The sequence below is a fragment of the Symphalangus syndactylus genome, chromosome 10 (genome assembly GCF_028878055.3).
Source record: "Symphalangus syndactylus isolate Jambi chromosome 10, NHGRI_mSymSyn1-v2.1_pri, whole genome shotgun sequence".
Taxonomy (NCBI): domain Eukaryota; kingdom Metazoa; phylum Chordata; class Mammalia; order Primates; family Hylobatidae; genus Symphalangus; species Symphalangus syndactylus.
In genome coordinates, this window is record NC_072432.2 from 120207146 (window position 1) to 120234590 (window position 27445).

General features: G+C 46.0%; 1 protein-coding gene across 9 annotated transcripts in view; it reads right to left on the reverse strand.

The window, feature by feature from the left end:
• Positions 1-2475: 2475 nt before the first annotated feature.
• The window catches only part of TRIM35 (tripartite motif containing 35), a 44580-nt gene continuing 19610 nt past the window's right edge, over positions 2476-27445 (reverse strand). For 2 of the 9 annotated variants that reach the window (XR_010113943.1, XR_010113941.1), the window contains 5 exons: positions 25862-25884; positions 24877-24995; positions 23371-23843; positions 19881-20399; positions 16951-19409 (listed from right to left, as the gene is read on the reverse strand). Coding sequence is in view for 5 of the 9 variants with exons in the window: in XM_055295790.2 (XP_055151765.1) it covers positions 20106-20399; positions 23371-23843; positions 24877-24995; positions 25862-25884 (909 nt within the window). In the remaining 4 variants the exon portion in view is untranslated. Of the gene's footprint in view, positions 3052-16950; positions 20400-21477; positions 23844-24876; positions 24996-25861; positions 25885-27445 lie in introns of those variants that run through there. The other 7 variants (XM_063610849.1, XM_055295791.2, XR_010113945.1 and 4 more) reach the window with 5 other exon arrangements.

Genomic DNA, 27445 nt, shown 5'->3' on the forward strand with positions numbered 1-27445 from the left:
CTGGATCACTTGAGGTCAGGAGTATGAGACCAGCCTGGCCAACATGGCAAAACCCCATCTCTACTAAAAATAAAAAATTAACCAGGTGTGGTGGCACGTGCCTATAACCTCAGCTAATTGGGAGGCTGAGGCAGGAGAACTGCTTGAAGCTAGGAGTCAGAGGTTGCAGTGAGCCAACATCATGCCACTGCACTCCAGCCTGAGAGACAGACAAGACTCAGTCTCAAACAAAAACAACAACAAAAAAACAAACAAACAGTAGGCCAAGCGTAGCGGTTCACACCTGTCATCCTGTCATCCCAGCACTTTGGGAGGCTTAGGCAGGCGGATCATTTGATCCCAGGAGTTCCAGACCAGCCTAGGCAACATAGTGAGACCCCTGTCTCTATTCATTAGAAGAAAAAACAATAGTGACAATACCAAATGCTGGTGAGAATGCACAGAAACAAGATAGCTCATGCATTGCTGGTGGCAATGGAAAATGGTACAACCATTCTGGAAAGTCATTTGGGGGTTTCTTAACTAAACATATACTTGCCAGATCCCCAAGCAATTGCATTCCTGGGCATGATTCCAAGAGAAATGAAAATATATTCACACAAAAATCTGTACACAAATATTCATCACAGTTTTATTCATAATAACCCCAAATTGGAAACAACCAACATGTCCCTCAATAGGTGAATGGACAAACAAACCGTGGTTCATCCGTACCATGGAATGCCATTTGGTAATAAAAAAGGATGAACTACTGATACACACAGCAACTTGAGTAGATCTCAAGGGAATCACGCTGAGAAAAAAAAAAAAAAAGCCAGTCTCAAAAGGTCACAAAGTGTATGATTCCACTGATAGAACATTCACAAAAGGACAAGATTATAGAGATGGAGAACAGACTGGTAGTTGCCAGGAGCTAGGAGTGATGGAAAGAAGGAAGGATGACTCTAAAAGGGGTAGCAAAAAGAAAATCTTTGTGGGATGGAACAGTTGTGTGTCTTGATTGTGGTGGTAGTTACACCAGTCTATACATGGGATAAAATGACATAGAACTATAGACACACATTGCACCCATTTCCTGGTTTGATAATAGTACCACAGTTATGTAAAGTGTAACCATGGGAGGAACTGAGTAGAGGGTAGGTGGGATCTCTCTATACTATCTTTGCAACTTCTTCTGAATCTGTAATTATTTCAAAATAGTTACTAGAAAAGAAAGGGGGAGAAAAGGGGAGTTAGGAATTCTTTAACCTAAAACAGAGGGTTCCTCCCAAAAAAGAAGAGTCAGGAAAGCAATCACGAGTCAGTTCTTTCTCTCTCTCTCTCTCTTATGTTCTCTCTCCCTCTTTCTCTCTCCCTCCCTTTCTTTCTCTCTCACCCTCTTTCTCCCTATCCCTTTCTCTTTCTCTCTTTCTTTCTCTCTCTCCTTCTTTCTCTGTCTTTCTCTTTCTCCCTTTTTCTCTTTCTCTCTCTCCCTCTTTCTCTTTCTCTCCCTTTCTTTCTCTCTCTCCTTCTCCCTCTCTCTCTCCCTCTTTCTCTCTCCTTCTTTCTCCCTTTTTCTCTCTCTCCCTCTTTCTCTCTCCCTCTCTCTCCCTCTTTCTCTCCCTCTTTCTCTCTCCCTCTTTCTCTCTCCCTCTCTCTCCCTCTCTTTCTCTCTCCCTCTTTCTCTCTCCCTCTTTCTCTCTCTCCCTCTCTTTCTCTCTCTCCCTCTTTCTCTCTCTCCCTCTCTTTCTCTCTCTCCCTCTTTCTCTCTCTCTCTTTCTCTCTCTCCCCCTCTTTCTCTCTCCCTCTCTCTCTCCCTCTCTCTCTCTCCCTCTTTCTCTCTCCCTCTCTCTCCCTCTTTCTCTCTCCCTCTTTCTCTCTCTCCCTCTTTCTCTCTCTCCCTCTCTCCCTCTTTCTCTCTCTCTCCCTCTTTCTCTCTCTCCCTCTTTCTCTCTCCCTCTCTCTCTCCCTCTTTCTCTCTCCCTCTTTCTCTCTCTCCCTCTTTCTCTCTCCCTCTCTCTCTCCCTCTTTCTCTCTCCCTCTTTCTCTCTCTCCCTCTTTCTCTCTCCCTCTCTCTCTCCCTCTTTCTCTCTCCCTCTCTTTCTCTCTCTCCCTCTTTCTCTCTCCCTCTCTCTCTCCCTCTTTCTCTCTCCCTCTTTCTCTCCCTCTTTCCCTCTTTGTCTCTCCCTCTCTTTCTCTCCCTCTTTCTCTCTCCCGCTCTTTCTCTCTCCCTCTCTCTCTCCCTCTTTCTCTCTCCCTCTCTTTCTCTCTCTCTCCCTCTTTCTCTCTCCCTCTCTCTCTCCCTCTTTCTCTCTCTCTTCCCCTCTTTGTCTCTCCCTCTCTTTCTCTCCCTCTTTCTCTCTCCCTCTCTCTCTCCCTCTTTCTCTCCCTCTCTTTCTCTCTCTCCCTCTTTCTCTCTCTCCGTTTCTCTGTCTCCCTCTTTCTCTCTCTCCCTCTGTTTCTCTCCTCTTTCTCTCTCCCTCTCTTTCTCTCTCTCCCTCTTTCTCTCTCTCCATTTCTCTGTCTCCCTCTTTCTCTCTCTCCCTCTTTTTCTCTCCTCTTTCTCTCTTTCCCTCTCTTTCTCTCTCTCCCTCTTTCTTTCTCTCTCTCCCTCTTTCTCTCTCTTCCACTTTCTCTCTCTCTCCCTTTCTTTCTCTTTATCCTTCTCTTTCTCTCTCTCTCCCTCTTTATTTCTCTGTGTCTCTCTCCTCTCTCTGCAAAGCTGCGTCATTCATCTTTGCAGACCACCTTCTGTGCGGCTCATGCATGTGGCTGCCTCACAGCCATGAAGGATGCCAGTGTTTTTTGGTGGTGCTAGTGTTCGCTGTGGTTGGGCCACACAGAGGAACCCATTAGCCTTCTCTTAGATTCAGTTTAAAGCTCTCAGGAAAACAAAATCCACTAACCCTGCTGGAGCCTGGAGTCCATGCCTCTTCCCATGGCAGTGGGTTCACACAGTACCGATGTAACTGCCTCCGGGAATATGGTCACTTCCTCCTTTCTTCACAGAGGTGAGGTCCTGATCCCAGGCAATGCCCCTTTCTCCTCCAGATCAGTCCCAAATGGATGGGTCTATAAAGCAAATGACAAAAACCCACCATCTATAGCCCACCTGATATAGAACACTGGGAGAAAGGCTGGCTAGTAGCCATAAAGCTTTACCACTTAAACACAAAGAAGGAAGGACCCTCAAGACAGCAGCCCCTGGGCAGGCTACTGGTGTTGAAACCACCTTTCCAAAAATTATACAGTGAGAAAATGATGGCAGTGGGAGAGATCCGATCTAGCCAAACCCCATCTTGCCTTTGGCCTTCAAGCTGCCCTTAATTATTTCCGGGCTTACGACAAGCTTACTTTAGGAGAGATTTAATTTATAGTTTAAATAATAATCAATAAATAATAAATAAAGTTTAATAATAGCCCTTCCCCAAAACTTTAGCCTTTGTAAAGTTAATGAGGGATCGCCAGGCTAGGAGGAGGAGAGGAGGCTGAATTCAGCTAAGGTGCAGACATAAATGACTGCCAGTCATTATTTTGGAGGTCACACGATACGCAATGTCCCCAGTCACTCCTGCAAGTAACATCAAGATTGGCCATTTGAGATATCTCTTCAGGTTTTTTGCACATTTGATGACCAGTGGCTCCATTTGGGCCCTCCAACTGCTCCTGTGGCCCCACCCAGAAGCAACTCAGTGTGCAGGAGGAACACTTCCCATGCCCCATGATTGTGCCCCCAACCAATCAGCAGCAACCACCCATTGCCTCGCTTCCTCCACCCCTTCCTTCAAACTGTCTTTGATAAACCCTAGCCTCTAAATGCTCAGAAAGATTGATTTGAGTAATAACTCTGTCTCCCCCATGGCATGACAGGCCTCATGTCAATAAAACTCCATGGTCTCCATGAATTGGTTTTGTCTGTGCATTGGACAGGAAGAACTCGTCAGGCAGTTACAGTGTAAAGTGTAGACTGCCTCCCACGGGACACACGACGAAGCTTGTGGCCCCCTGCATGGTGACTCCAGCTGACACCCAAGAGAGTTCCTTGGCGAGCCAGTAAACCACTTTAGGCTCTGCCCACAGGGATATTGCCCTTGTCCAGGGTCCTCCCGGCCCACCTCGGAAGGAGACTGAGAAGAAACTGACTGTGGTCATGTGATGTCTTCTGGAGGCAGCTGGCAGCCCTCAGACTTGGCCCGCAGCTTGCCTGAGGGATGAAGATGTCCTGTGTGTGGTTGGTTTGTGTTGATCTAAAGACCCTGTCCTCCGGGATTAAGGTTTTTTTTTTTTTTTTTTGGCAGTACAGCACCTATAAAACCTTAACTGGCAGCCTGTCGATTTAATTTAGGGAGACTGCATTTGTTGAAAGCTGTTTCTAGACAGCTTGCGAAGCTGAGCAGCCGAGCTAGGCCCTGCCTGTGGGGCTGCAGTTTCTTAGAAGGAAGCCCGAGGGCTCGGGTTCTCTGCTTAAGGGATTTTGCCTTAGGGTGCGCAGGGCAGTTGAGAAAGTCCACCTTCAGCTTGTTAGCTTGTAGATCATCCCAAACCCGGTTCCAAAGGGTGCTTCACAGTGGGAGGCACCCCCCATCTTGTCCAGCAAGTGGGTGCAGAAAAATGAACCAGAAGAAGTTTGGAAGATTCAGGGTTTCCCAGCTCCCCTGGCCTTTCCTGAATGTCCTTATTCCAAGTGCCAGAACCTCACTGTTTCATAATTGGTGCACCAAATTTAGTTCTCGATGTAGGTTGCTGCAGAGTGTAACTGCTGCAGCTCTGTGAGTCCTGTCATTAACTTCGAGAATTGACTCTAAGTGGTCTCAGATCCTATACTATGAGCAGAAAGGACTTCAGGGGCAGGGTTTGCATAACTGACCTAGTTGTCCTGTTTTTCCCCATCCACTTTAAGCCCAACAGCCTCAGACTTGACCCCATGCACTTTACTGAAATCCCAGAGAGTCACCAGCATAGCCTGACATCCTTCAACATGGCCTTACAATTCCCTAAAGCTTCAGTCTCAGTAGAAAAACTGTCCAAGTTCCAAAAACCAGCAACACTGATTTCACCAGCTGTTTCTGTTTGTGTATCACTGACAAGCAGCCAGCTTCCCCAATCCCAGAATGATGGGATCCTATTGTCTCCACGCCCTGAAATGGGTCAGTTATGTGGTTATGTGCGACTTCATTTCCTAGTACCAGGTTGCATCTTATTTAGAGTTCATTTGGCTGCAAATTAACAGGAATCTACTCCAAATTACCATAAGCAAAAACAGGAAATTCATTCAAGTTTAGAAAGATATCACAAAGAAACCAACACAAAAAAGGACAGCTGGCTGGAACCAGGAATCAGCAGCAGCAGCACCTGGGAAGTCTGTCTCTCTCTCTCTGTTTCTCTCCACCCCACCTTATTCTGCATCTGCATCTGCATCTCCCATCTCCAAGACAGACCCCCTCTCTGCTTCCAAGCAGTGGCCAGCCCACATTTCTTGGGGTGACAGAGAGACAGACTAGCCCTCTCTCCATCCCGACTTCAGAATGTCCAGACAAGAGAATCCATCTGGCTCACTTTAGGTCAGGTGTGTGTGTCTGGTGCCAAGGATTTTGACCAGGGGGTGGAAATCTGTATGGGGTAGGGGTCCTGTTCAGGGGGGGAGGGTAATGGAGAACCCAGCAGACACCCCACATGTGTGCTCCATCAGGGTCAGCAACTAACAAGCAAACAGTAATATTGTGTTCATTACAAAAATGCCTGAACCTAAGTTCATTGCCAGTGGTGGAACATTTTAATTGGGTTAGGCAAGCTAGGGATGGAAAAACGATTTGTCTTATGAGTATCCTGACCTCTAGCACTGCAGCTGCCTCTCCCCACTGCAGAATCCCCAGGGGCTGAACATCCCTAGAGATGTCAGAGCAGGGTGTGAACAAATGAGTCTTTTAACATGGGTTGTCAAAAGGGCCAGAGACTGGGAGAGAAGGAAAGGGGACAGAGTCTCTTGCTCTGCTGCCCAGGCTGAAGTGCAGTGGCAGGATCACGCTCGTTGCAGCCTCAACCTCCTGGGCTCAGGCAAGCCTCCTGCCTCAGCCTCTCAAGTAGCTAGGACTACAAGTGCACACCACCATGCCCAGCTAATTTTTGTATTTTTTTCTTTTTTTTTTTTAGACAGAGTTTTGCTCTGTCTCCCAGGCTGGAGTGCAGTGGTGTGATCTCGGCTCACTGCAAGCTCAGCCTCCCAGGTTCACACCATTCTCCTGCCTCAGCCTCCCAAGTAGCTGGGACTACAGGTGCCTGCCACCACGCCCGGCTAATTTTGTATTTTTAGTAGAGACCGGGTTTCATCCTGTTAGCCAGGATGATCTTGATCTCCTGACCTCATGATCCACCCGCCTCGGCCTCTCAAAGTGCTGGGATTACAGGCGTGAGCCACCGTGCCCGGCCAATTTTTGTATTTTTTGTAGAGACAAGGTCCCACTTAGTTGCCTAGGCTAGTCTTCAACTCCTGGGTTAAAGCAATCCTCCTGCCTTGGCCTCCTAGAATGTTGGGACGATAGGGGTGAGCCACCATGCCTGGCCTGCCTGACTCTTCTTGCTCTTCTTGTTTCACTCAGATAATAGAATATCCTTTTTTCAGTCCCCCAAACAGCTTCAGTTCAATGATCAATATGTCCCACGGAAACTTTCGACTTTGATGTTATCACTCTGGCCCCCCTCCAGCCTGGGCATGTTTGGGGCTGGGGTCAGCTCCTTTTTTTCTGCCTCTCCTGCCCCATCTGCCAGAATGGGGATACAGGGGAAAGGGATGAGAGTGAGGGAAAGAAAGGTCATCCAAGACTGTGATGGTCATGATGATGACCTTGGCATTCTCTGGGCCTTGTAGGTGTTTAGAGCTTGCTTTTCCCCTTGTAGCACTTTGGAGAGTTCTTCAAAGAGCCTCCCTCCACCTGCCACCCATTTCTTAATTTTATTTACTTAAATAATTTTTTGTTTTAGAGACAGGGTCTCGGACTGTCACCCAGGCTAGAATGCAGTGGTGTGATCATCGCTCACTGTAGCCTCGAACTCCTGGGCTCAAGTGATCCTCCCACCTCAGTCTCCCAAAGCGCTGGGATTACACACAAGCCACATCTGGTTCTCAGGGCATTGTCACATGTCCTTTGTGGCAGACTGGCAGACTATCCTTGATGCAGCAGCCTCCCTTTCCTCTGCCATCAGAGCAGTCAGCCAAGCGTGGATGCTGTCTGTTGAATTGCTCAAGCAATAGTCAGATGGTGGCCCACTGTGACCTCCCAGCTCCAGGGGTAACATAGCAACTATTCCGGTAGTTCATTCATGTTGAAGGAAGAGAAAGACATGTCCTTCATTCTCCATGGCTGTGGAAGCTTGGGCTTGGGGTGGGAAGGAATTGGAATGGTGGGATTGGGAGGATGGGTGGGATCACAGCATACCAACACCACCCTCACCAGGCACAGTGGCTCATGCCTATAATCCCAGCACTTTGGAAGGCCGAAGCAGGCAGATCACCTGAGGTCAGGAGTTCAAGACTAGCCTGGCCAACATGATGAAACCCCATCTCTACGAAAAATACAAAAATTAGCTGGGTTTGGTGGTGCGCACCTGTAATCCCAGCTACTCAGGAGGCTGAGGTAGGAGAATCGCTTGAACCCTGTAGGCAGAGGTTGCAGTGAGCCAAGATTGCGCCACTGCACTCCAGCCTGGGAGACAGAGTGAGACTCCATCTCAAAAAAAAAAAAAGAAAAAAATAGAAAAGAAAAGAAATCCGCCCTCTAACCTCAGCTCTGCCTTTGATTTTCCAATTTCTTATAGGCTGAAGGAAGTCCACTGAGGTTTGCAAAACAGGCTGTCAGCTTCCTTGGATACCCTGCTTTGGGGTCCCATGCCTCACTTTAGACTGTAGGAGGGGTGGGCCCTGTTTTCTTAGAATCTTAGGCAGAAACAATAACAATAGCTGCTAGACACCGATTCCTGCACAGGCCAGGTCGTGTGGTAAGTTCTTGACAAAGATTTTGCACAATAAACCTATCTGGTGGGAATGACTATTACCAGTTTACAGATGAGGAAGCTGAGCCTCAAGGAAGGTTAACTAACTTGGCCAAGGTCACATGGCTATATGCTGGGGGCAAATGATGAACTGGAGTTTTCTGACTGCAAGACTCTATGTTGCGCTGGGCCCAGGAGTAAATACTTTACGTCGGTTGATATTATGAAAGTAAAATCCTCGGTTGTATGTCAGCCTTCAAGGAGTGTACAGTCTAGATGGGGCAGACGTTACCCCATGCTCCTTCTCTTCTACTCATCCTGCCTTCCTCCTCACAGGAAGCCCCGCCTTCCCCACCCCACCCCACTGCTCCTTTGAGTTCTTGAACTGAATGTTGTCCCTGCACTTGCACAATATATTTTACTCCCATTAGACTATAAGCTTCTCAAGTTCGAGGACCATGTCCTGTTATATCCTCTTATCCTCTGCATGTATCTCAGTGCCTGGCAGAGGCTCAAACACAGTGAAATATGAGAAATCATGAAAAAAGGAAAAAACATAAACAAACAAATAAATAAACAGGAAACAGACTGCCCTTGGCTATCCCAACCTGGGCCTGAGGATTTGGCTGCAGAACATGATGTCCTAGGTGTTGTCTGGGATGGAGAAAGGAAGTGAGTTTCATGCTCCCAGACTGTAAGAGGACGGGGCTGATCATATCAAAGGCCCCTTTCAAGGACGATCACCATAGCTCTTCAAAAGTCCAAAAAGAAGAAAGAAGGAAGACAGTGCATTGTCTCTGTCTGCTTCATTTTTTTCCTTGGACTGGGTGGAGCATTTCAACAGAAACCCATGTGCAGTGCAGGTATCGGGGATTCATCCAGCAGGTTCTGAGCCCAGAATGTAGGAAACATCCCAGGAAGAAGGAAACAAAGAAGAGTACTCTTGGGGACAAAAGCTGTAGATGGAGTTATTCTGCAGTAATACAGAATCAAACTTACTATTTCCTGGGTAATGCATTTCAAGTTTTGAACACTTATCCCCCAGATGAACTGTCAGAACCCAGACCACTGTAATTTAAGATCCGCCTTCATGGACTCTGAGGGATGTTATACAGGATTCTGTAGAGGAGGAGCCTACAGTGCTGAGGACCTATTTCATGTTGGGTCTCTGTTTCTTAGGGAGATTATGAAAATTGACCAGAATCAGAAAAAGGCATTGTCAAATTTCTTCCCCATCATGGTCCATTGACTTTGTTGTTGCGGGTTTATAACTTTACTAACATTGTTATGGTGTTGCAGAAAGAGGAGGGAAACCTGGGCGCAGTCTACCATCTTGGACAGAATGGCCTAACATTTATTTTCCTCTTTAACACAGGAGTTTTCTTTCTAGGAATTTATCCTAGTTGAACAGGACTCCTAAAATACAATGTATATACAAGTGTGTAAGTGTGTCCATTGCAGTATTGCTTATAATAGTGACCTGGGGATTTTTTTTTTTTTTTTTGAGATGGGGTGTTGCTTTGTCACCCAGGCTGGGGTGCAGTAGTGCAATCTCAGCTCACTGCCACCTCCACCTCCCAGGTTCAAGCGATTCTCCTGCCTCAGCCTCTCAAGGAGCTGGGCTTACAGGCACATGTCACCATGCCCAGCTAATTTTCGTATTTTTAGTAGAGATGGGGTTTCACCATGTTAGCCAGGCTGGTCTCGAACTCCTGCCCTCAAGTGATCCATCTGCCTCAGCCTCCCAAAGTGCTGGGATTACAGGTGTGAGCCACTGTACCCACACTTGTCCTGGAAATTTTAGAAGTCAATTATGATATACTCCACACAAATCATTGGAGCCAGTAAAACGGATGCCATAGATTTCCATAAAGGAAAATGGTACACTTATGGAATGTCTATTTAGTTGAAAAGGTTTACAGCCACTAAATCCTATACATTTGAAGATATTTAATAGCAAAGAAAACAGTAAGTGAATAAAAAGGGCTACAAAAATGTAGTGTGATCTAATTTCTGTACAAATCTCACACTTTTGAGTTTAAATATATAAAAAGAAACTGCATAAAAATGTTTAATAGTATTAACTCTGGATGGTGGAATTCTGGGTGAGTCCTTATACATATGTATTATTCCTTATACATATTTCTGAATGAACATACATTATGTATAAATATACACCATTTACAATATGGTATATTATAATGTATATATGGTATATGGTATATTTTTTATATATGGTTTATGCAGTGTGTATATTTAACAATACTTATATAGTTAAATATATATAAATTATATACAAATTTATATATGGCATATGTAAATATATATTTATATAAATTATATATAAATTTATATATGTAAATATATTTATATACACCATGTAAAAATATATTTATATAGATTTAAGGTATATATATGTATATATGTGCACATATACACACGAGTGTGTGTGTATATATATACACACGAGTGTGTGTGTATATATATACACACATATATATACACCTATATCTATAAAACCTGCCCGTCTGCTCTTACTCAGTTTATTTCCATTTCCACCTTCTTACTCCTCTGTCTGGCAAAGTATAGCCAAAAAGCTGAGGAGGGTTGTTTTTGTTGCCCCTATGGCTTAGGAAGAGTTAATTAACTCCTAATTAACGCATTAGACTGGGAGGAGCAACTGAGTTCAGATTGGATGACAGTGACATCATGCCAGTCGCGGGAGCCAATAGCAGCGCCCCTGCCGCTGAAGTTTCTTAAGCCCCGGATGCTTTAATGAGCCTCAATGAGCCTCCTGCACCCGCTGCGTAGTAGTAGTTGCAGTTCTATACGCGGCTGGCTGAGCTCCGCGGACGCCCGCCCTGCATACCCGGACCTTCTGGGCTGTGCCTAGCGAGGGCCGCTTCCCACTCTAGTTCCTCCCCCAGCCCCTCTCTTCCAGGGAGTCACCAGTTTCTCTCCGGGGAACTTCGCCGCTTGTTTCTCAGCAGGTGACTGCGTCCTGCTAATGAGTCAAGGCGGCGACTTTCCTTTGTCCCCATATTTTTCTCTTCCTCTCTCTTGGGACTCAGCCCAGGGGTTACGCCCGCTCTCGCTTGTGGTGAGGCTTCCTCATAGCCTCGCAACTCTTAAAACCCTGTGTCCAGGGCACCAAGAAGCACCTACTAAACCAAACCTAACAGACTGGCGTTTTCATACCGCGACCCTTTCTCACGCTTCTCATTCTAGAAAACAGAGGAGGGGAGGAGTCGGGGGGTGGGGGGTAGGGGTCAACAAACGTGTAAACAGCATCCAAAGATATCCATGGCTAACAGTATCTAAAATATGATAGATTTACAAATTTGGCGTGGCACTGACTATAGTTTTAGGTTTGGCTTTAGTCAAGTAAGGTTTTCCTCATGTCTGTAAATATTCTTGTTTTTTTAATTTTGTTTTTTAAGTGGCTTCGTAGCATTCCAGCATATGGAATAATGTACTGAACTCTTCCCCTACTGTTGGATATTTAGATTATGTTCAACTATTTTCTATTTTAAATAATTCCATGATGAACGATGGATCTTTTGTACATATTTTCCTGTCCTAATATCTGAGTATTTCCTTAAGATAAATCTTAGTGAAATTATCATTGTTTTCCTAAAAATATTTTGCTAAACTTTTTTCTTGTTATTCCAAATTAAATAAAAATCCCTTTGTCTAATTTCAAAACCAGACCTCTAGGTATTTTGAGTTATGACTGCCTGCTTATTCTAATTAGTTTTTTAGATTTCAGTAAAATTTTGTAGTTCTGTTTTAAAATTTAACTCAAAGTAGTTTTATATTTCAGTTGCTATTATGAATGGAGTCTTATTTCCAGTATATTTTTTTCCTGGATATTGCTGATATCAAGAGTGTTCATATTTATAAATTAATGTCATTTGAATTCACTTCACCAAGTCTTTTATTATCAGTTCTTTTGAGTTTCTAGGTAATCATTATGCCACCAAACTTTCAGTGTATATCAAATAACTTGCCTTATGTATTTGATGGCTTTTTTTTTCCAGGAAAAAAAATCTCTTTATATCTCATTTTGCCCTTTTCCTTTGAATTCCTGCCTGAAGTTATCACCATCCTGTTTTCTGTTTGGATCTGTTTTGTTAGAAACCAGACTCCTTGGTACTGTGATTCAGTTGGTCATTTAGTTTGAGATATTTTTTATCAGAAGCTGATTATAGGGTTTTTTAAATCTAATTTGAGAATCTTAGATTTTAATAAGAATATTTAGATAATGTGTATCTGCTGGATAGCAATGATGAGATTTTCTTTTATGACTATTTCATTTGTTGTCATTCTTTCTGTATAGACTTTTTTCCTTCTCTATTTTTTCATGTTTTGGAAGAAATGTATGTATGCTATTTTCAAGGTCTCCTAGTGTTTTAGTGGTCCCTGAAAGCAATCTTTCAACATATACTTGTTTCAATATCAGAAATACATAATAAAACAATATTTTAAAAAAGAATTCTGTTCCTTCCCACCTCTTTTCCTCCATATGGGGATTTAAGAAAGTTTACTTCCCTTGCCTCCAAATTTTCTGGATTTAGTTACTATAATCTGGAGTTATATAACATGATCACTGTTATTAAATTCTATTTAACATTATATATCATCTCTTCCAAGAACAACTTTTGACATTTGCAATATAACACATATTCAATCAAATTATTCCAAGTGGGGCTCATTTATGGCATATTTTCTGAATCCTTGCATTTTGAAAATGTCATTTATTTTACCTTTGCACAACTTGTCTGGATATAAAATTCCAGATGATTCACAATCTTTGCTCAAAATCCTGTACATATTCTCCCATTATTTGTCTTTTGGCAAAGCAGACTGATTTTTATTCCTTGGTAATTGCTAGGTTTTTGTTGTGTTGTTTTGCTTTGTAGTCCTGGATGTTATTACAATTTATTTTGTATCCTATAATTCAAAGTATTTGCCATGAATTTGTTTGGAGCGTGACAAGCACTTCCAATCTTCAATTCTATCAGTCATTTCAGTTTTAATTTGTTCTTATTTTTTTCTTATAGTTTTTGTTAGACTTTAATCCTCCCCCTCCCCTCTCTCTCCTCCCTTTCCTTCCCCTCCTCTTTCTTTTCCCCCTCTCCCTGTCTTCCGGCAATGTTTCTCAAATTTGTCTTCCATGTTGCTTACTCCATTTTTCTCAATCTTGGTTACAGCTCTGTTCTTGACTGTCTCTTCTATGAGTTTCAAGTCCACTGTGATCTTCTCAGTTTCCTTGCAGTTTTTCTCTATCTCACTCACTCCCTTCTCATACTCAGCCTCCTGTCCTCTTCCTCCCTCTGTTCCTGCTTAAAGAGACGGCTCCTTATTAAGGATGCCAAAGCTTCCTTCCAGGTACTGCAGATGGCCTTTTAAAGAGATTATTTTCTTCCACAGAATCTTCAGGATAATTCCTCCCCTTTGTTCTGTGCTATTTTGTCATGCCCCCATGTTGTTTTTATTTTATTTATGTTAAAAGACAGAGTCTCACTGTCGCCCAGGCTGGAGTCCAGTGGTGTAATCACAGTTCACTGCAACCTTGAACTCCTGGGCTCAAGAGATCCTCCCACCTCAGCCTCTCATGTAGCTGGGACTACAGACACACATCACCATGCCCAGCAATTTTTTTTTTTTTTTTTGGAGACAGAGTGCAGTGGCCCGATCTTGGCTCACTGCAAGCTCCGCCTCAGGATTCATGCCATTCTCCTGCCTCAGCCTCCCGAGCACCTGGGATTACAAGTGCCTGCCACCACGCCCAGCCAATTTTTTTGTATTTTTAGTAGAGACGGGGTTTCACCGTGTTAACCAGGATGGTCTCGATCTCTTGACATCATGATCCACCCACCTCGGCCTCCCAAAGTGCTGGGATTACAAGCATGAGCCACCGTGCCTGGCCCATGCCCAGCTAATTTTTTAAAATTTTTTTGGAGAGATGGGGTCTCGCTTGTTGCCCAGGTTGGTCTGGAATGCCTGGGCTCAAGTGATCCTCCCTTCTTGGCCTTCCCAAGGTGTTGGCATTACAGGCTGAGCCACTGTGCCCAGCCTGTTGTTTTTAATTAATAGACTCAACACCAAAGGAGGTGAAATCTAAATCCTAGATTCCCTCAGCTACACATAAAACCCACACATGAGACGGGTACAACGAACAGCAGTTGGGGTGACCCAGCTCCCAGCACCTTCCCAGCCTCTCTCAGCATCAAAGGGGGTGGCTCTGCTGTCTGGAGGCGAAATCTTCTATGCTTGTAGCACTCCTGAAACTATGAAAATGAGGACTGACAAAAACACAGAACAATAAACTACAAACCCACATGCACACCGGAAAAGGTGCTTCCTATCCCTGCCGCACTGTCCTGTAGGAATTCCACCTCCCAGGATGCACCATGTTGCCACCAGTTCCCCCTTCTCTCTGCCCAGTTACTTCCTGGAGCTTGCAGTCGCTAGGATGGTGCTGTAGGATGAAGGACAGAAGAAAACAGGATTCCTGGTCACTTCAAAAAGCAGCTGGAGAACAGTACAGAGTTAGGACATGTCAGAAAACTCCCTTAATTAAAATAATGCCCTGATGCTCAGGAGAAATGGCTAGATCTCACAGCTCAATTTTTGTTTCTGTGAACCCCGAAAATCTGAGACAGGTCTCAGTTAATTTAAAAGCTTATTTTGCCAAGGTTGAGGATGTGTGCCTGTGACATAGCTTCAAGAGGTCCTGACGACATGTGCCCAAGGTGGTCAGGGCACAGCTTAGTTTTATCCATTTTAGGAGATACAAGACATCAATCAATGTATGTAAGGTGGACATTGGTTCTGTCCGCAAAGGCGGGACAACTCAAGCAGGGAGGGGGCTCTCTCATCTATCAGGTCACGGGTAGATGAGAGACAAACAGCTGCATTCTTTTGAGTTTCTGATTAGCCTCTCCAAAGAAGGCAATCAGATATGCATTTATCTCAGTGAGCAGAGGGATGACTTTGAATGGAGTGTGAGGCAGGTTGGTCGTAAGCAGTTCCCAGCTAGACTTTTCCCTTTAGCTTGGTGATTTGGGGGCCCCGAGATTTATTTCCCTTTCACATTTCCCAAATTCACTTTCTCCCTGGGGGTTGATCCAATTGTTTAGGCATTCACTCAACAAATGTCAAGCTCAGTAAGTGCCCCTGTCACATGCTGCAGATGTTCCTGGAGCCCCAGAGTGGGAGTCCTCCCTTAATTCCTACAGCTGAGACCCAGCTCTCAGAGAGCAGAAGGGCATGCTGCAAGGAGTAACCCAGCAGCACGACTCTGCAGCACCCAGACCACCTCTTTGGATCCCAAAGGTCCAACATCGGAACCTCAGTGGCGTCTGATCCTCAGGGTGTAGACAGGGGAGAGGGAGGAAGGGACAAAGCAGCTTTCGATTTGTCTGGGTGGCTGCTGAAACTCAGGCTCCATGGGCTTCATAGTTAGGGGAAATCCTCCCCAATTTCTGCCAGTAGGCTCGTCATCCAACACTTTTTGTTGGTCGTCGGTATTTTCGTCTTTGCTTCCGTCTTCCCTGGTACTGGGCAAAGCCATGCTGGGGGCTGCAGGCTGTATGCCGCCTTAAACAAGTCGATGTGTTACTTTCCATCCCCCTTATACCTGAATTCGGGGTCTTTTGGCACCACTGTTCAACGCATTTGTATTTGCATCTGTTACGCCGCCTTCCTTTGGTTGCAATTCTGCCTCTATTCACTCCTCATAGGTCTTTAACCTGAATCCTCAGCCCCCCTCTAAAATGTGCCCGTGCCGCACGACTCCGTATCTCCCGTGCACATCCTGGACTCCAGAGCTCTCTAATGGCCTTCCCTGTGCTTCCACCCAATGTCCCCAAACACTGCACTGACCTCACCACGCCGCAGTGACCAGCACCAGTCATTCAGGCCAGAAACCTGGCAGCCCCTTTCTCCACCCGGTCCCGTCTGTACACGGTTTGCCTGGTAATCCCACCTCCTCCAGGATTTCTAATCGCCCACTTCTCCCCCACCCCCTGCCTTACCCCCACACCCCCATCTTAGTTCAGCCCCTTATCAACTGAACTGCCTGGATTATACCACATTTACTGCTGCAAACCCAGATGTTTTGAGATCTAGGGACAGTAACGCCAGGAGACTAGGGTCTGAGGTTCAGCTCTGTCACTAATTAGTCCTGTGACCTTGAACAAGCCCCCTGACCTCTTTTTTAAGCCTATCTCACACAGTGCTCAGGTAGTAGGGATTAAAATAGAGCCTACATGAGATGCTTTATTAAGTAAACAAGGGAGGTTTTGCATGCCTATAGCCAACTTAAGAGGAGGTAGAGTAAAAAGCACCAATATTTGTTGAGCCCCAAGTATGTGCCATACCCTGGTTGGGGCACTGCTCACACACCACCTCCCTCCATCCTCAGGGCTCCACACTGCTGCCTATCCAGAGAGCAGGGGAAGATACAGATTCGTGTCCCTAGAAGGGGGCTGTATGCAACCCGGCTGCCCGGACCCTCCAACTCGTTTCCATGTGCCTTTGTGTTCCTCCTGGGTCCACACTGTTGCCAGACTGTCTGTTCTCTGAACTGTTATGCAAATCCCAGCTAGTCCAGTATCCACAGAAACCAGAATCTCCCATCTTCCTCAGCTTATTCCCTGGCAGAAGAATCCCACCCAGGTGACACCCACAAACAAGGACAAACAGCACCCCAGAGAAGGGGAGCTTCCCCCTGCCCTGGGCCATCAGACTTCAGTACTTATTGTTTAGTAGTTCCTGAAGGCATTTGTCAGGTCCTCCAGTCATGGCTGGGAGAAGGAGTGAGTGGCACTGGCCAGTGTAAGCAGCTGCATTTTCGTTTTGAAATCTGGAAGGGAGATGCTGTAATCCCAGCATCTCACATCGCTAACAATCATTTTTGTCCAACCCAAATAGTTCCACTGCTACTGGAAGTTAAGGTCACCTTCACAGTGGACATGAGTCAGTATTTGTCATCATCTTTAATCTCATACATACAAGTACATACGTCATCTCTGGAACATAACATGATTTCATTGTGCATAATCAATTACTAATTTTATGAACATTTTTTAAAGATCTCACTCCTCTCCAGGATAACCTTTCTTATGCCTAAAATATTATGACTCATTAGTCTTTTTTTTTTCGCTAAAGTCAAAACATGAGACAAAAGTTTCTGCTCCCAATCCCAGGTTCTGGAATATTGGCCGGCAGCAGCACCCTGAGTCAGCAATCCCTACTGTGCACAAGCCATAGGCTTTTGCTAGTGACATAAATTATGAATCACAGGATGCTAGAATTGGAATGACCTGGAAAACACATGCAAATGCCCAAGTTTCCCTGTTGACAGAAAAATACTTCAATGGCTATATCAATCCTGCAGCTATTTAAAAAGCAGAGCCAGGTAAGACAACAGTAAACTCTCAACTGTGCCAGATCCTCTTTTAAGTGTTTCACACACTTGCTCATTTAACCTCATATCCACTCTATGAGGTAGGAACTCTATCTTCATTTGCCTCACGATGAAACTAAGGCACAGAGAGGTTAAGTAACTCCCCCAAGGTCACACAGTGGTTGAGTCAGGGTTTAGGTCCAGGTTGTCCAATCTGGTATCCCAACCTCTTAACCGCTAGAAACCTTTGTAAGGGTTCTAGTGAATTAAGATTTTAAAAATGTACATTGAGGCCGGGCACAGTGGCTCATGCCTGTAATCCCACCACTTTGGGAAGCCAAGGCGGGCAGATCACCTGAGGTCAGGGATTTGAGATCAGCCTGGCGAAACCCCATCTCTACTAAAAATACAAAAATTAGCCAGGTGTGGTGGCACATGCATCCCAGCTACTCAGGAGGCTGAGACAGGAGAATTGCTCGAACCCAGGAGGCAGAGGTTGCAGTGAGCTGAGATCACACCACTGCACTTCAGCCTGGGCGACCTGTATACTGAGGTCTCAGGTTTAAGGTTTCTGCTTGGCTTTTTCTCTTTGTTTTAAAACCTTAAGGTGAAATATTTAAACATGAACAAAAAGTAAAATCTATCCACTGAATAGACTGCATGAAAACATCAGTACAAACCTCCCCTTTGAGAGAAAAGGATTTTAATAACATCTTTGGGGTTTTCACCTCTTGGTTGGGTTGCTTAGGGATGAGAGCTAGAGTTGTCTGCTCTAAATTATAATGTATTGGGGTGAACAGAATATACCCATCAACAGGATATGTGCTATGCATAAAATATCTCTGGGAAGATTGAAAAAAACTAGTAATACATATTGCCTACTGGGGGGTTGCTGAGTGGGCAGAAGAAGGAGACAGACTGTTCTAGTACATTTTGTACCTTTGGAATTCACAGCCATGTAAACGGATTATCTAGTCAATCAACACAAATTAAAGACAGGCTCCTGCTTGTCTTGTTGTGAGTACATTGCATGCCTGTACTTACTGCTTTGAATCCTATTTTTTTGGTTCTTACAACATAACCATTTTCTCATGCTACTGAAAGTTTTTCACGAACATGAGTTTTATGCAAACATTCTTGTTAAAAATCTGAATAAATCGGAGGACTCCCAAAACAGGTAACTTCTATTTCTCAATCTCTCACTTTTCTTTGGAACATTCTTGTTAAAAATCTGAAGAAATCGGAGCACTCCCAAAACAGGTAACTTCTATTTCTCAATCTCTCACTTTTCTTTGAGATTTGTCATTATTGGGAATCACAATTTCTACATTCAGAATCTCCCATTTCTGAAGAATTCACCAATGTGTATTAATCCTATCCTAGGTTTAGAACATAATATTTGGCATTTTTACCATCGTTTTCCTCATCGAATCCCCACAAGTGCCTGAGGTAGATATTGTCATCTTCGTTCTGTGTGAGGGAGCAGAGGGTCAGACGATTCAGGCAGCCCAGAAATCACAGAGCTTGCATCTGGATCCAGAATCTGGACTGTGGGCTTCATGCCACTTTCTCCTTACCAAAATGCTACCAGTTGGCCTGTGGCACTTTCAAAGGCAGCTTTCCTGCCCCGCAGTGCACGTCTCTAACCATACGTGCACTCGGCAATCATTTATTTATTTTTTATTTTTATTATTATTTTTTCTGAGACGGAGTTTCACTCTTGTTTCCCAGGCTGGAGTGCAATGGCACAATCTCAGCTCACCGCAACCTCCGCCTCCTGGGTTCAAGCGATTCTCCTTCCTCAGCCTCCCAAGTAACTGGGATTACAGGCATGCGCCACCACGCATAGCTAACTTTGTATTTAGTAGAGATAGAGTTTCACCATGTTGGTCAGGCTGGCCTCAAACTCCCAACCTCAGGTGATCTACCCACCTCGGCTTCCCAAAGTGCTGGGATTACAGGCGTGAGCCACCGCACCAGGCCTCAACAATCATTTATTATGGTCCAGCAACATCCACAGATTTGGGACCTGAAAGAGGAAATGACATGCTTCCTGCACTCCCAGGTCTCCAAGCAGAAAAGACAGCAAGGTGCTCTTCTGAAAAACAGGTGGCATGCAGTGGCAGCCCAGGGAGCCCTGGGCACGTCTGGAAAGGTACCTCCGAGCTGAGAAGGGGGACGGAGGGACAATAAAGGGAGGGCAACAGGCGCTGCAGGCAGGAGGAACAATGGGACCCCGCACCCAGGAAGGCTGGGCAGGGTCTTTGTAAACAGTGGTGACCGTGGTAGCAGGAGTCAGCCAGGGAGGGGTCTTGAATGTCACTGTGGAGCTGGGAAAACTCCCGCCACTGCCCCATCACTCACCACAAGGGTCATGAAAGACTTCCACTATTGTGATATTGAGCAATCAAATACTGTTGAGAGAAATTTCATCCCCCACAAGCAAGAGGAAGCAAAAAAGGAAATGGCCCCTGTGCACCTAATTCTGACCAACTGATACCTGGTGGCTGACGTGGACGTGACTGGGAGCCTGGAGGTTACTGAGGCTCTTGCGTGCTCTGAGACTCCGGCTTCTGAGGTGCTCACGCTGCTCAGACATTCAGGAGGTGGGGAGGAGCCCCACATCTACAGATGAGGAAATAAGCTCAGACAGGCCGTGTGTGCCCTAGGAGATATCACGTAAGCAGCAGAGCCAATGTGATCAGGAGATCCACAGCAACCGAGGTCAGGACATTCCAGTGACAACGGGCCCCTGGAGAGGGCAGGTGGCCTGTTTCAAGGTAACAGGAGCCTGGTCCGGCTGGAGCCATGTGTGACGGGACTGAGAAGACTCCGGGTATAAAGGCAGAGCGCAGTGACAACGTGCCCTGAGAGCTTGCCCTGGAGAAATGCACTGCAGCGGGTTGGAAATGGGGTCCCTCCAGGTGACGGGAACATGAACGATGGTGCATGTGGAATGGATGCAAAAGTGGGAGAAACTGGAGAACAGGAGCCTTCCCAGGGAGCTGCTGCTTTGAGCCTGGACACAGTAATGAGAAGGAGAGTGACAGGGGGTGAGTGGAAGGCAAGGGCAGGAGAGGGGCTTCAGGGAAGAACCAATGAACTCGTGGACTAGGGCTTCCTGCCAACAGAACAACTGCCCCATCCCTGAGCCAAAACCCAAAACTTACATGGACCTAACGGCAGTATCAAAAGTGAGATTTCTAAGATACATGTACAACAAAAGAAAAAATAAATAAAAACTGGACATCATCAAAATTAAAAGGACATCATCAAGGAAATGAAACAGCTCACAGAGAAAAATTTTATAATCATATACCAGTTAAGGGGACTTGTGCCAAGCTATAAAAGGACTCTTACAACTCAATAATAAAAAGACAAATAACCCAATTAAAAAATGAGCAAGTTATCTAAAGATAGCTGTCCTGAGAAGATATGCAAATGGCCAATAAGCTCATGAAAAGATGCTCAATACCATTTGCCATCAAGGAAATGCAAACCAAAATCACAATGAGATGCCACATTACCCCTACTAGGATGGCTAAGTTAAAAGACAGATAATAAAAAGCACTGAGGGATGTGGAGTCATCAGAACCCTCATGCCCTGTTGATGGGATATAAAATTGTGCCACCACATTGGAAAACAGTTTGAGAGTCCCTCAAGGGTTAAATAGAGTTTCCATATGATTCAGCAAATCTGCTCCCAGGCATATACCAAAGAGAAATGAAAACATATGTCCACACAAAAACTCATACACAAAAGTTCCTAGCAGCATTATGTATAATAGTCAAGAAGTAGAAACAATCCAAATGTCCACCAATCAATGCATGAAAATAAAATGTAGTACTACCATTCCATACAATGGAATATTACCTGATGAAAAAATAAAGTTGAACACATGCTACAACATGGATGAACTCTGCTTTTAAGAACATTGAAAAGAAAATGCCAAAAGAAAAATGAGTTTTAGCTCAAATTTTTTTTAAGAGGCCTAACCTGCTCAAGTTATCCTGTTAAAAAAAAAAACAAAAAAACTCTTCCCATATCTAAGGTGAAAATAAAAAACATTTTTAAAGGTTTAATATAAAGAATGAGATAATTTCAGGTCAAGTTTATTATACAGAAATTATATTAATGGGTGGGATAAATACTTTACAGGAGAGGGTCACACTCTCAGACGCTTTGACTCCCAAAGGGCTTGGAGCTTTTGTGAGGCTGAGCATCTTCCAACCAGGTGCATGCACTGGTTTGCCAACATCCTCACCACGCCCAATCCAACCCCTTCACACACTGACATCGCCTACCTGGGCCCCCCTCGTGGCCGTTTATCTAACCAGTGTACACAACGTATTTATAACCAATTAATAGGTGCGAGTCATGATTTGTTTAAAATGTCAGCTTTTGTGAACTGAAGAGGATGGGCAGAAGGCAGGATGCTGTCCTTGGTCAGGAATGTGACCCAGATTTTAACACTGCTCCTAGGAAAAAAAAATATTTCCTTTTATGATGCCACTTCCTGGGACATGATGAGCTGATGATTAAAAACTCTCTTCAGAGATGTGGGAGAAAAACCAAGCCCAGGGAAAAGTCTGCAGGCATGGTGGAGGAAGAAATTCAGGATGAAATCGCAAGTGGCAGAGCAAGCATGACCAGGCTGAAGTCAGCAGAGACAAGAGGGCAGCAAGGCCCAGCCTCCTCTTCCCTCTCCCACAGCGTTGAGGGCCACGTCCACGGTGCCACCCCTCTCCTTTCTTCCCAACTGAAAAGGGTGCCCGCTTTCCTTCCTTTCTGCAGTCGCTGATGAGAATTAACCAGAGGAATTTCCTCCACAGCAACTACAACAGGACATCCTCATCCAGTCCTCCTATCTCATTTCCTGGTGGGGAAACGGGCCTGGCAAGGAAATAGGCCGAAACCACGATTTAAAAAAATTGTGTTTAAGTGCTCTGGAACCCTGTGTTCAGAGGAAATCGCGCAAGAATAGATCAATCAGAGCTGATCTGATGGAGACAGGGGATCCAGCCACACAGAGGCCCTGCATTAACTGTATTTCCTGTACTCTTGATGCTCTGGTATCTTGGGCCTCGCTGACCTGAACAGACTGATCCTCCCAGGCTAGCCAATCCCCCAATCCCTAGAGATGGCAAGCATCTGGCTGAAAGCATGCCTTTCCTATGGAAACCAACTAATCCGGAGCAATGGCGCCAGCTGCCTCCTTCACGTGGCTCTCCCAGGGCTGTCACACCCCAGGCCAACATTCACCTGTCCTGACTATCCCGGGGCCAGGTATCAGACAAAAAGGGCAACCCCTATCCTGAGAGCCACTGAAATTACTCAAGCCAGGTACCCTTAAACCTGTCTCCCCTGCTTACTCTGCCTTGCCCATTTCCTCCTGAGGAAACCAGAGGAAGTCTCTTGCCCACACGTTCCCCTCCCTCCTTCCGCCTTCTGACCCACCGTGGGGCTTTCCTATGTGGCCCCTCCTCTCGGAACCGTAAGTAACAAACTCTCCTTTCCATGGCAGTCCTCTCCTCATCCAATGGCTTTACCACACCTGGATGAGATGGTTTACAACAGGCCCATTCTAGAAGTAAACATTATTCCCAGAAATCCTGGAATGGGGATTCAGAAAATTCACGTTGTGGTGTCACAACTCAGGAGAGCCTGGCCAGCGAGGTGCCACCCGAATAGCTCCTGACCGTGGGCACAGAAGGGACCAAACATGGAGAGAGGCACAGCCTGGAATCACGGAAAAGGACCAGGCAGGACAGGAGGAAGAGCCTGGCAAGGAGGCGGGGGCACAGCAGTGCCCGGTGTGGGCATTAGGAAGAGGGCAGAAAGAAAACAGTGCCGTGGCACAAGACCTGGGCAGCCCTGGGCCAGCTCAGCCATCCAGTTCTTCCTTGACACTGATGTGCAAGGGGCAGATACGCAAAGGCTCTGGAGGTCCAGCCCCCCGTGCACCCCCCAGGTAGAAGTAGGGGCGCACCTCCCCAAAGCGGGCGTGGAAGGTGTACAGGTGGCAGTGGCGCTCCGCGTCATAGAAAGACAGCTCGCCCTCCTCGCACTCCAGCTCCACACGCAGGCGGCGTGGGACGGCCAGGACCAGGGGCGATGTGGCTGGGTCCGAGGTCACGCAGTGGTCCCCCTCCACGCCCTGCGTGCGGCAGACATACCAGAAGCCCGAGCGTGTGTCGTGGTAGCAGCTGTGCGAGTGGCCCTCAGCGCCCGAGTCCTGGCGCACACGTACCACGCCCACCCGCCAGCTCTGCAGCCCCCCAAGGGCCACCTCCCAGGCGTGCGAGCCCTGCGAGAAGACACGGGAGCCCAGTAGGCAGGGCGCCGAGGAGAAGCGTTCCGGGTTCTCCACCTGCACGCGGTAGCCGTGGTTGGTGACGCTGGTGAGGTCGTCAGATACGGAGAGCCAGCCGGCTGCGGTGTTGGGGTCAAAGGTGAAGGGTACTGCGAGCAGAGGCGGAAATGGGGAATCAGCAAACCTGAGGTCCCTTAGGCCACACGTGGATTATCTCCAGCCCCACAAACCAACCACTGTGTCCCACCTGGCCCCAAGTCCATGCAAGGAGTGGCCCAGGGCTGGAGTGGTGGCAGGGGTTGGGCTGTATCCCCCAGAAGATATGCGGCAGTCCCAACCCTTGGTACCTCCGAGTGTGACCTTATTTGGGAATGGGGTGGTTGTACATGTATTAGTTAAGATGAAGACTGGAGGAGGGTCCCCAATCCAATATGACCCGTGTCCTTATAACAAAGAGGAGACAGACACAGATACACAGGGGAGAATGCTGTGTGATGGCGGAGGTGAGGATCAAAGTGCTGAGGGGGAGCCAATAAGGCCAAGAATGGCCAGGAGACACCAGGAGACAGAAGAGGCAATGAAGACTCTCCTCTACAGGTTTCAGACGGGGCCTGGCCCTGCCAACATCTGGATTTTGGATTTCTAGCCTCCAGAACTGTGAGAGTCAACTTCTGTCATTTTCCAGTTTGTGGTCCTTCGTTATGGCAGCCACAGGAACTCATACAGGCAGAGACTCTTAACACTCACACGACCAAGGGATGTTAGGACAGCATGGCCCATTCCCTGAGTCAGTGATATTCCTCCCTGTAAAACCAGGACACTGTGGCTCATGTGGGCTGCAGTCGCCTTGGGAGAGGCGATCCCAGATGCAGGAGGTCTTTTATCATACAAAACACAGTCCTGAATAGACAAGAGAGCCAGTTTCCCTCTCTGAAGAAGGGACCAAGTGTCAGGGCCCTGAGAGAAGGCATTCTACCGGGAGGGTTGGAGGTGTCGGGCAGAGTGGAAAAGACCAGGGTACAGGAACCTGCCTGCTAGGGACTGGCAGAGGGATCAGCTGAGAAAGGAGGGTAGCTGTGAAGAGGTGGGAGGTGGGCCCGGCAGAGACCAGCCCTGGTGCCTCTTTGCTAACATGAAGGGCTTCCACCCATGCTTGGGACACCTGCCTGCACCCCCGCTCACCAGATTCCACAGATGCAAGCATCTTCTTCCAGACGCGGTACTGCAGGGAGCCCAGGTACTTGCAGACATCAATAAGCATGCCGGGCTGGACTGGCTCTGGCTCCATGGTGCAGAAGAGTCTGGAAAAGTACAATGGGTATGGCTGGCAGGGCCAGAGCCATGCAACCTGGGCCAAACTGGGCCAACTGGAAACCGGCAACAGGACTCGTTCCCTTCCCTCAGGCCCAAGTTTCATGGCCACCTTCCCCAAGACAAGACTGGACTGGGCTATGATGGGAGACGGGCCAAGGCTGCTACCTCCCTTCAGAATTCAATCCGAGGGCTCACCCTGCCCCAACTAGGAGAAATACAAACAGGAGGTTCTCCAACATGGCTGCCATCCTTGCAGGCAGAAATCACACTTACACATCCGGCTCACGGAATGTCTGAGTTGGAAGGGACCCTAAGGATGTTCTAGTCCAATAGTCCCAAGGTGTCCTCCGGCCTTTGCTTGCACACGGCCAGTGGGAAGTGAGCACAGGGAACTCACTCCCTCCAAAAACATTCTATTCCATCTTTGGACAGCTCTGACTGGGACACAGCTCTTCCTCACTCATTCCTGTGAACCCAACAACCATCAACACAAACCACCATGGCCTAAGGCTTTCAGAGGGAGGGGGCTGATCAAGAAACAAGCCTGACATTGACTGGCCCCGAGAAATGCAGGCCACGTGCAGGATAGTGTTCTCCTTCCCTGCATGACAGGTGGGGACCCTCCACACTCAGGAGAACAACACTGCCCCAGAGCCAACTGGAACTGGATGCTGTGAGAGGGCTCTCTCCACCTGGCCATTGTCCACCTCTCCCTCTAAAACCAGGGCCAGTAGCTCATGTGGGCTGGTGCACCCAGCTGGCTGTTACCTGCTTGCCCCGGGGCCACTGGAGTTTGCACCCCTGGTATTTCTGCCCACTCTTCCCCTCCCCTCCACCAGCTTTGGCAACTTACCGGCGTTTTCGGCTCTTGTGTTTCTGAAAAAAAAAATAAAAATAAAAAAATAACAACACAGAGACACGGATGTAGAGGAAATGCATATGTTTCTGACCTCAAAAGAAGTCATGCATTCCATGGATCATAAGTCTTAATATTGTCAAGATGTTAACAATAACATCCCTGCTATGATCTGAACATATTATCCAAAAGTTCATGTGTTGAACACTGAATCCCCAATGCAACAGTGTTGGGAGGTAGGGCCTAAAAAGAGGTGATTGGCTTATGAGGGCAGAGCCCTCACAAATGGATTAATGTCATTACTGTGAAGTGGTTTAGTTGTCATGAGACTGGGTTGCTATAAAGCAATGAGCGACTACTCTGTCTTGCACTCATTTCCTCCTTCTGCCATGAGATGACCCATACCAAATGTCAGAGCCATCATGCTCCTGGACTTCCTGGCCTCACCCAGAACACTGGGCTGAATAAACTTGTATTGTTTTATAATTTACCCAGTCTGTGATATTCTGTCACAGCAACAGAAAACATACTAAGACACTCCTTAAGTTGATCTACTGATTCAGTGCAATCCCTTATCCTAGCTGGCTTATTTGCAGAAACTAAAAAACTGATCCTAAAATTCACACGAAATTTCAAGGGACCCAGAATAGCCAAAACCATCTTGAAAAAGAAGAACCCTGGGACTCATAATCCCCAATTTCAAGACTTACTACAAATCAACAGTAATCAAGATAGTATGGTACTAATATAAAAACAGGCACTGAGATCAATGGAATAGAATTGAAAGTCCAGAAATAAACCCTCATATTTACCATCAATCAATTATTTACAATAGTGCCAAGATGATTTAATGGAGGAATAAATAGTCTTTCCAACAAATGGTACTGGGAAAACTGTATGTTGACACGCAAAAAAAAAAAAAAAAAAAAAAAAATGAAGTTGGACTAACCCTTACTATACCATATACAAAAAAAAAAAACTCAAAATGCATCAAAGACCTACATGTAGAGCTAAAACCGATAAAGAACTTGTATCTAGATTATATAAAGAACTCTTACAACTCAACAATAAAGACAACCCACGTTAAAAATGGGCAAAGGATCTAAATAGACATTTGTCCAAGGAAGATCTACTAATGATCAAAAAGCCCATGAAAAGATGTTCCAAGTCATTAGCCATCAGGGATGTGATGACATGCAATACACAAGGAGATACCATTTCACACCTACAAGGATGGTTATAATTTTTAAAGAACAAATTTTGGCAAAAATATGGAGAAACTGGAATCCACATACACTCCTGATGGGAATATAAAATGATACAGTTGCTCTGGATAATGGCCTGGCAGTTCTTCCAATAGTTAAACCTAGAGTTACCATTTGATCCAGCAAATCTACTCCCAGACATATTTCCAACAAAAATGAAAACATGTCCACATAAAAATTGCTACCTGAATGTTTACAGCCATATTATTCATAATAGCCAAAATAGAAACAACCCAAATGACCACTGTCTTAGTTCATTTTGTGTTGCTGTAACAAAATACCACAGACTGGGTAATTTATAAACAATAGTTTATTT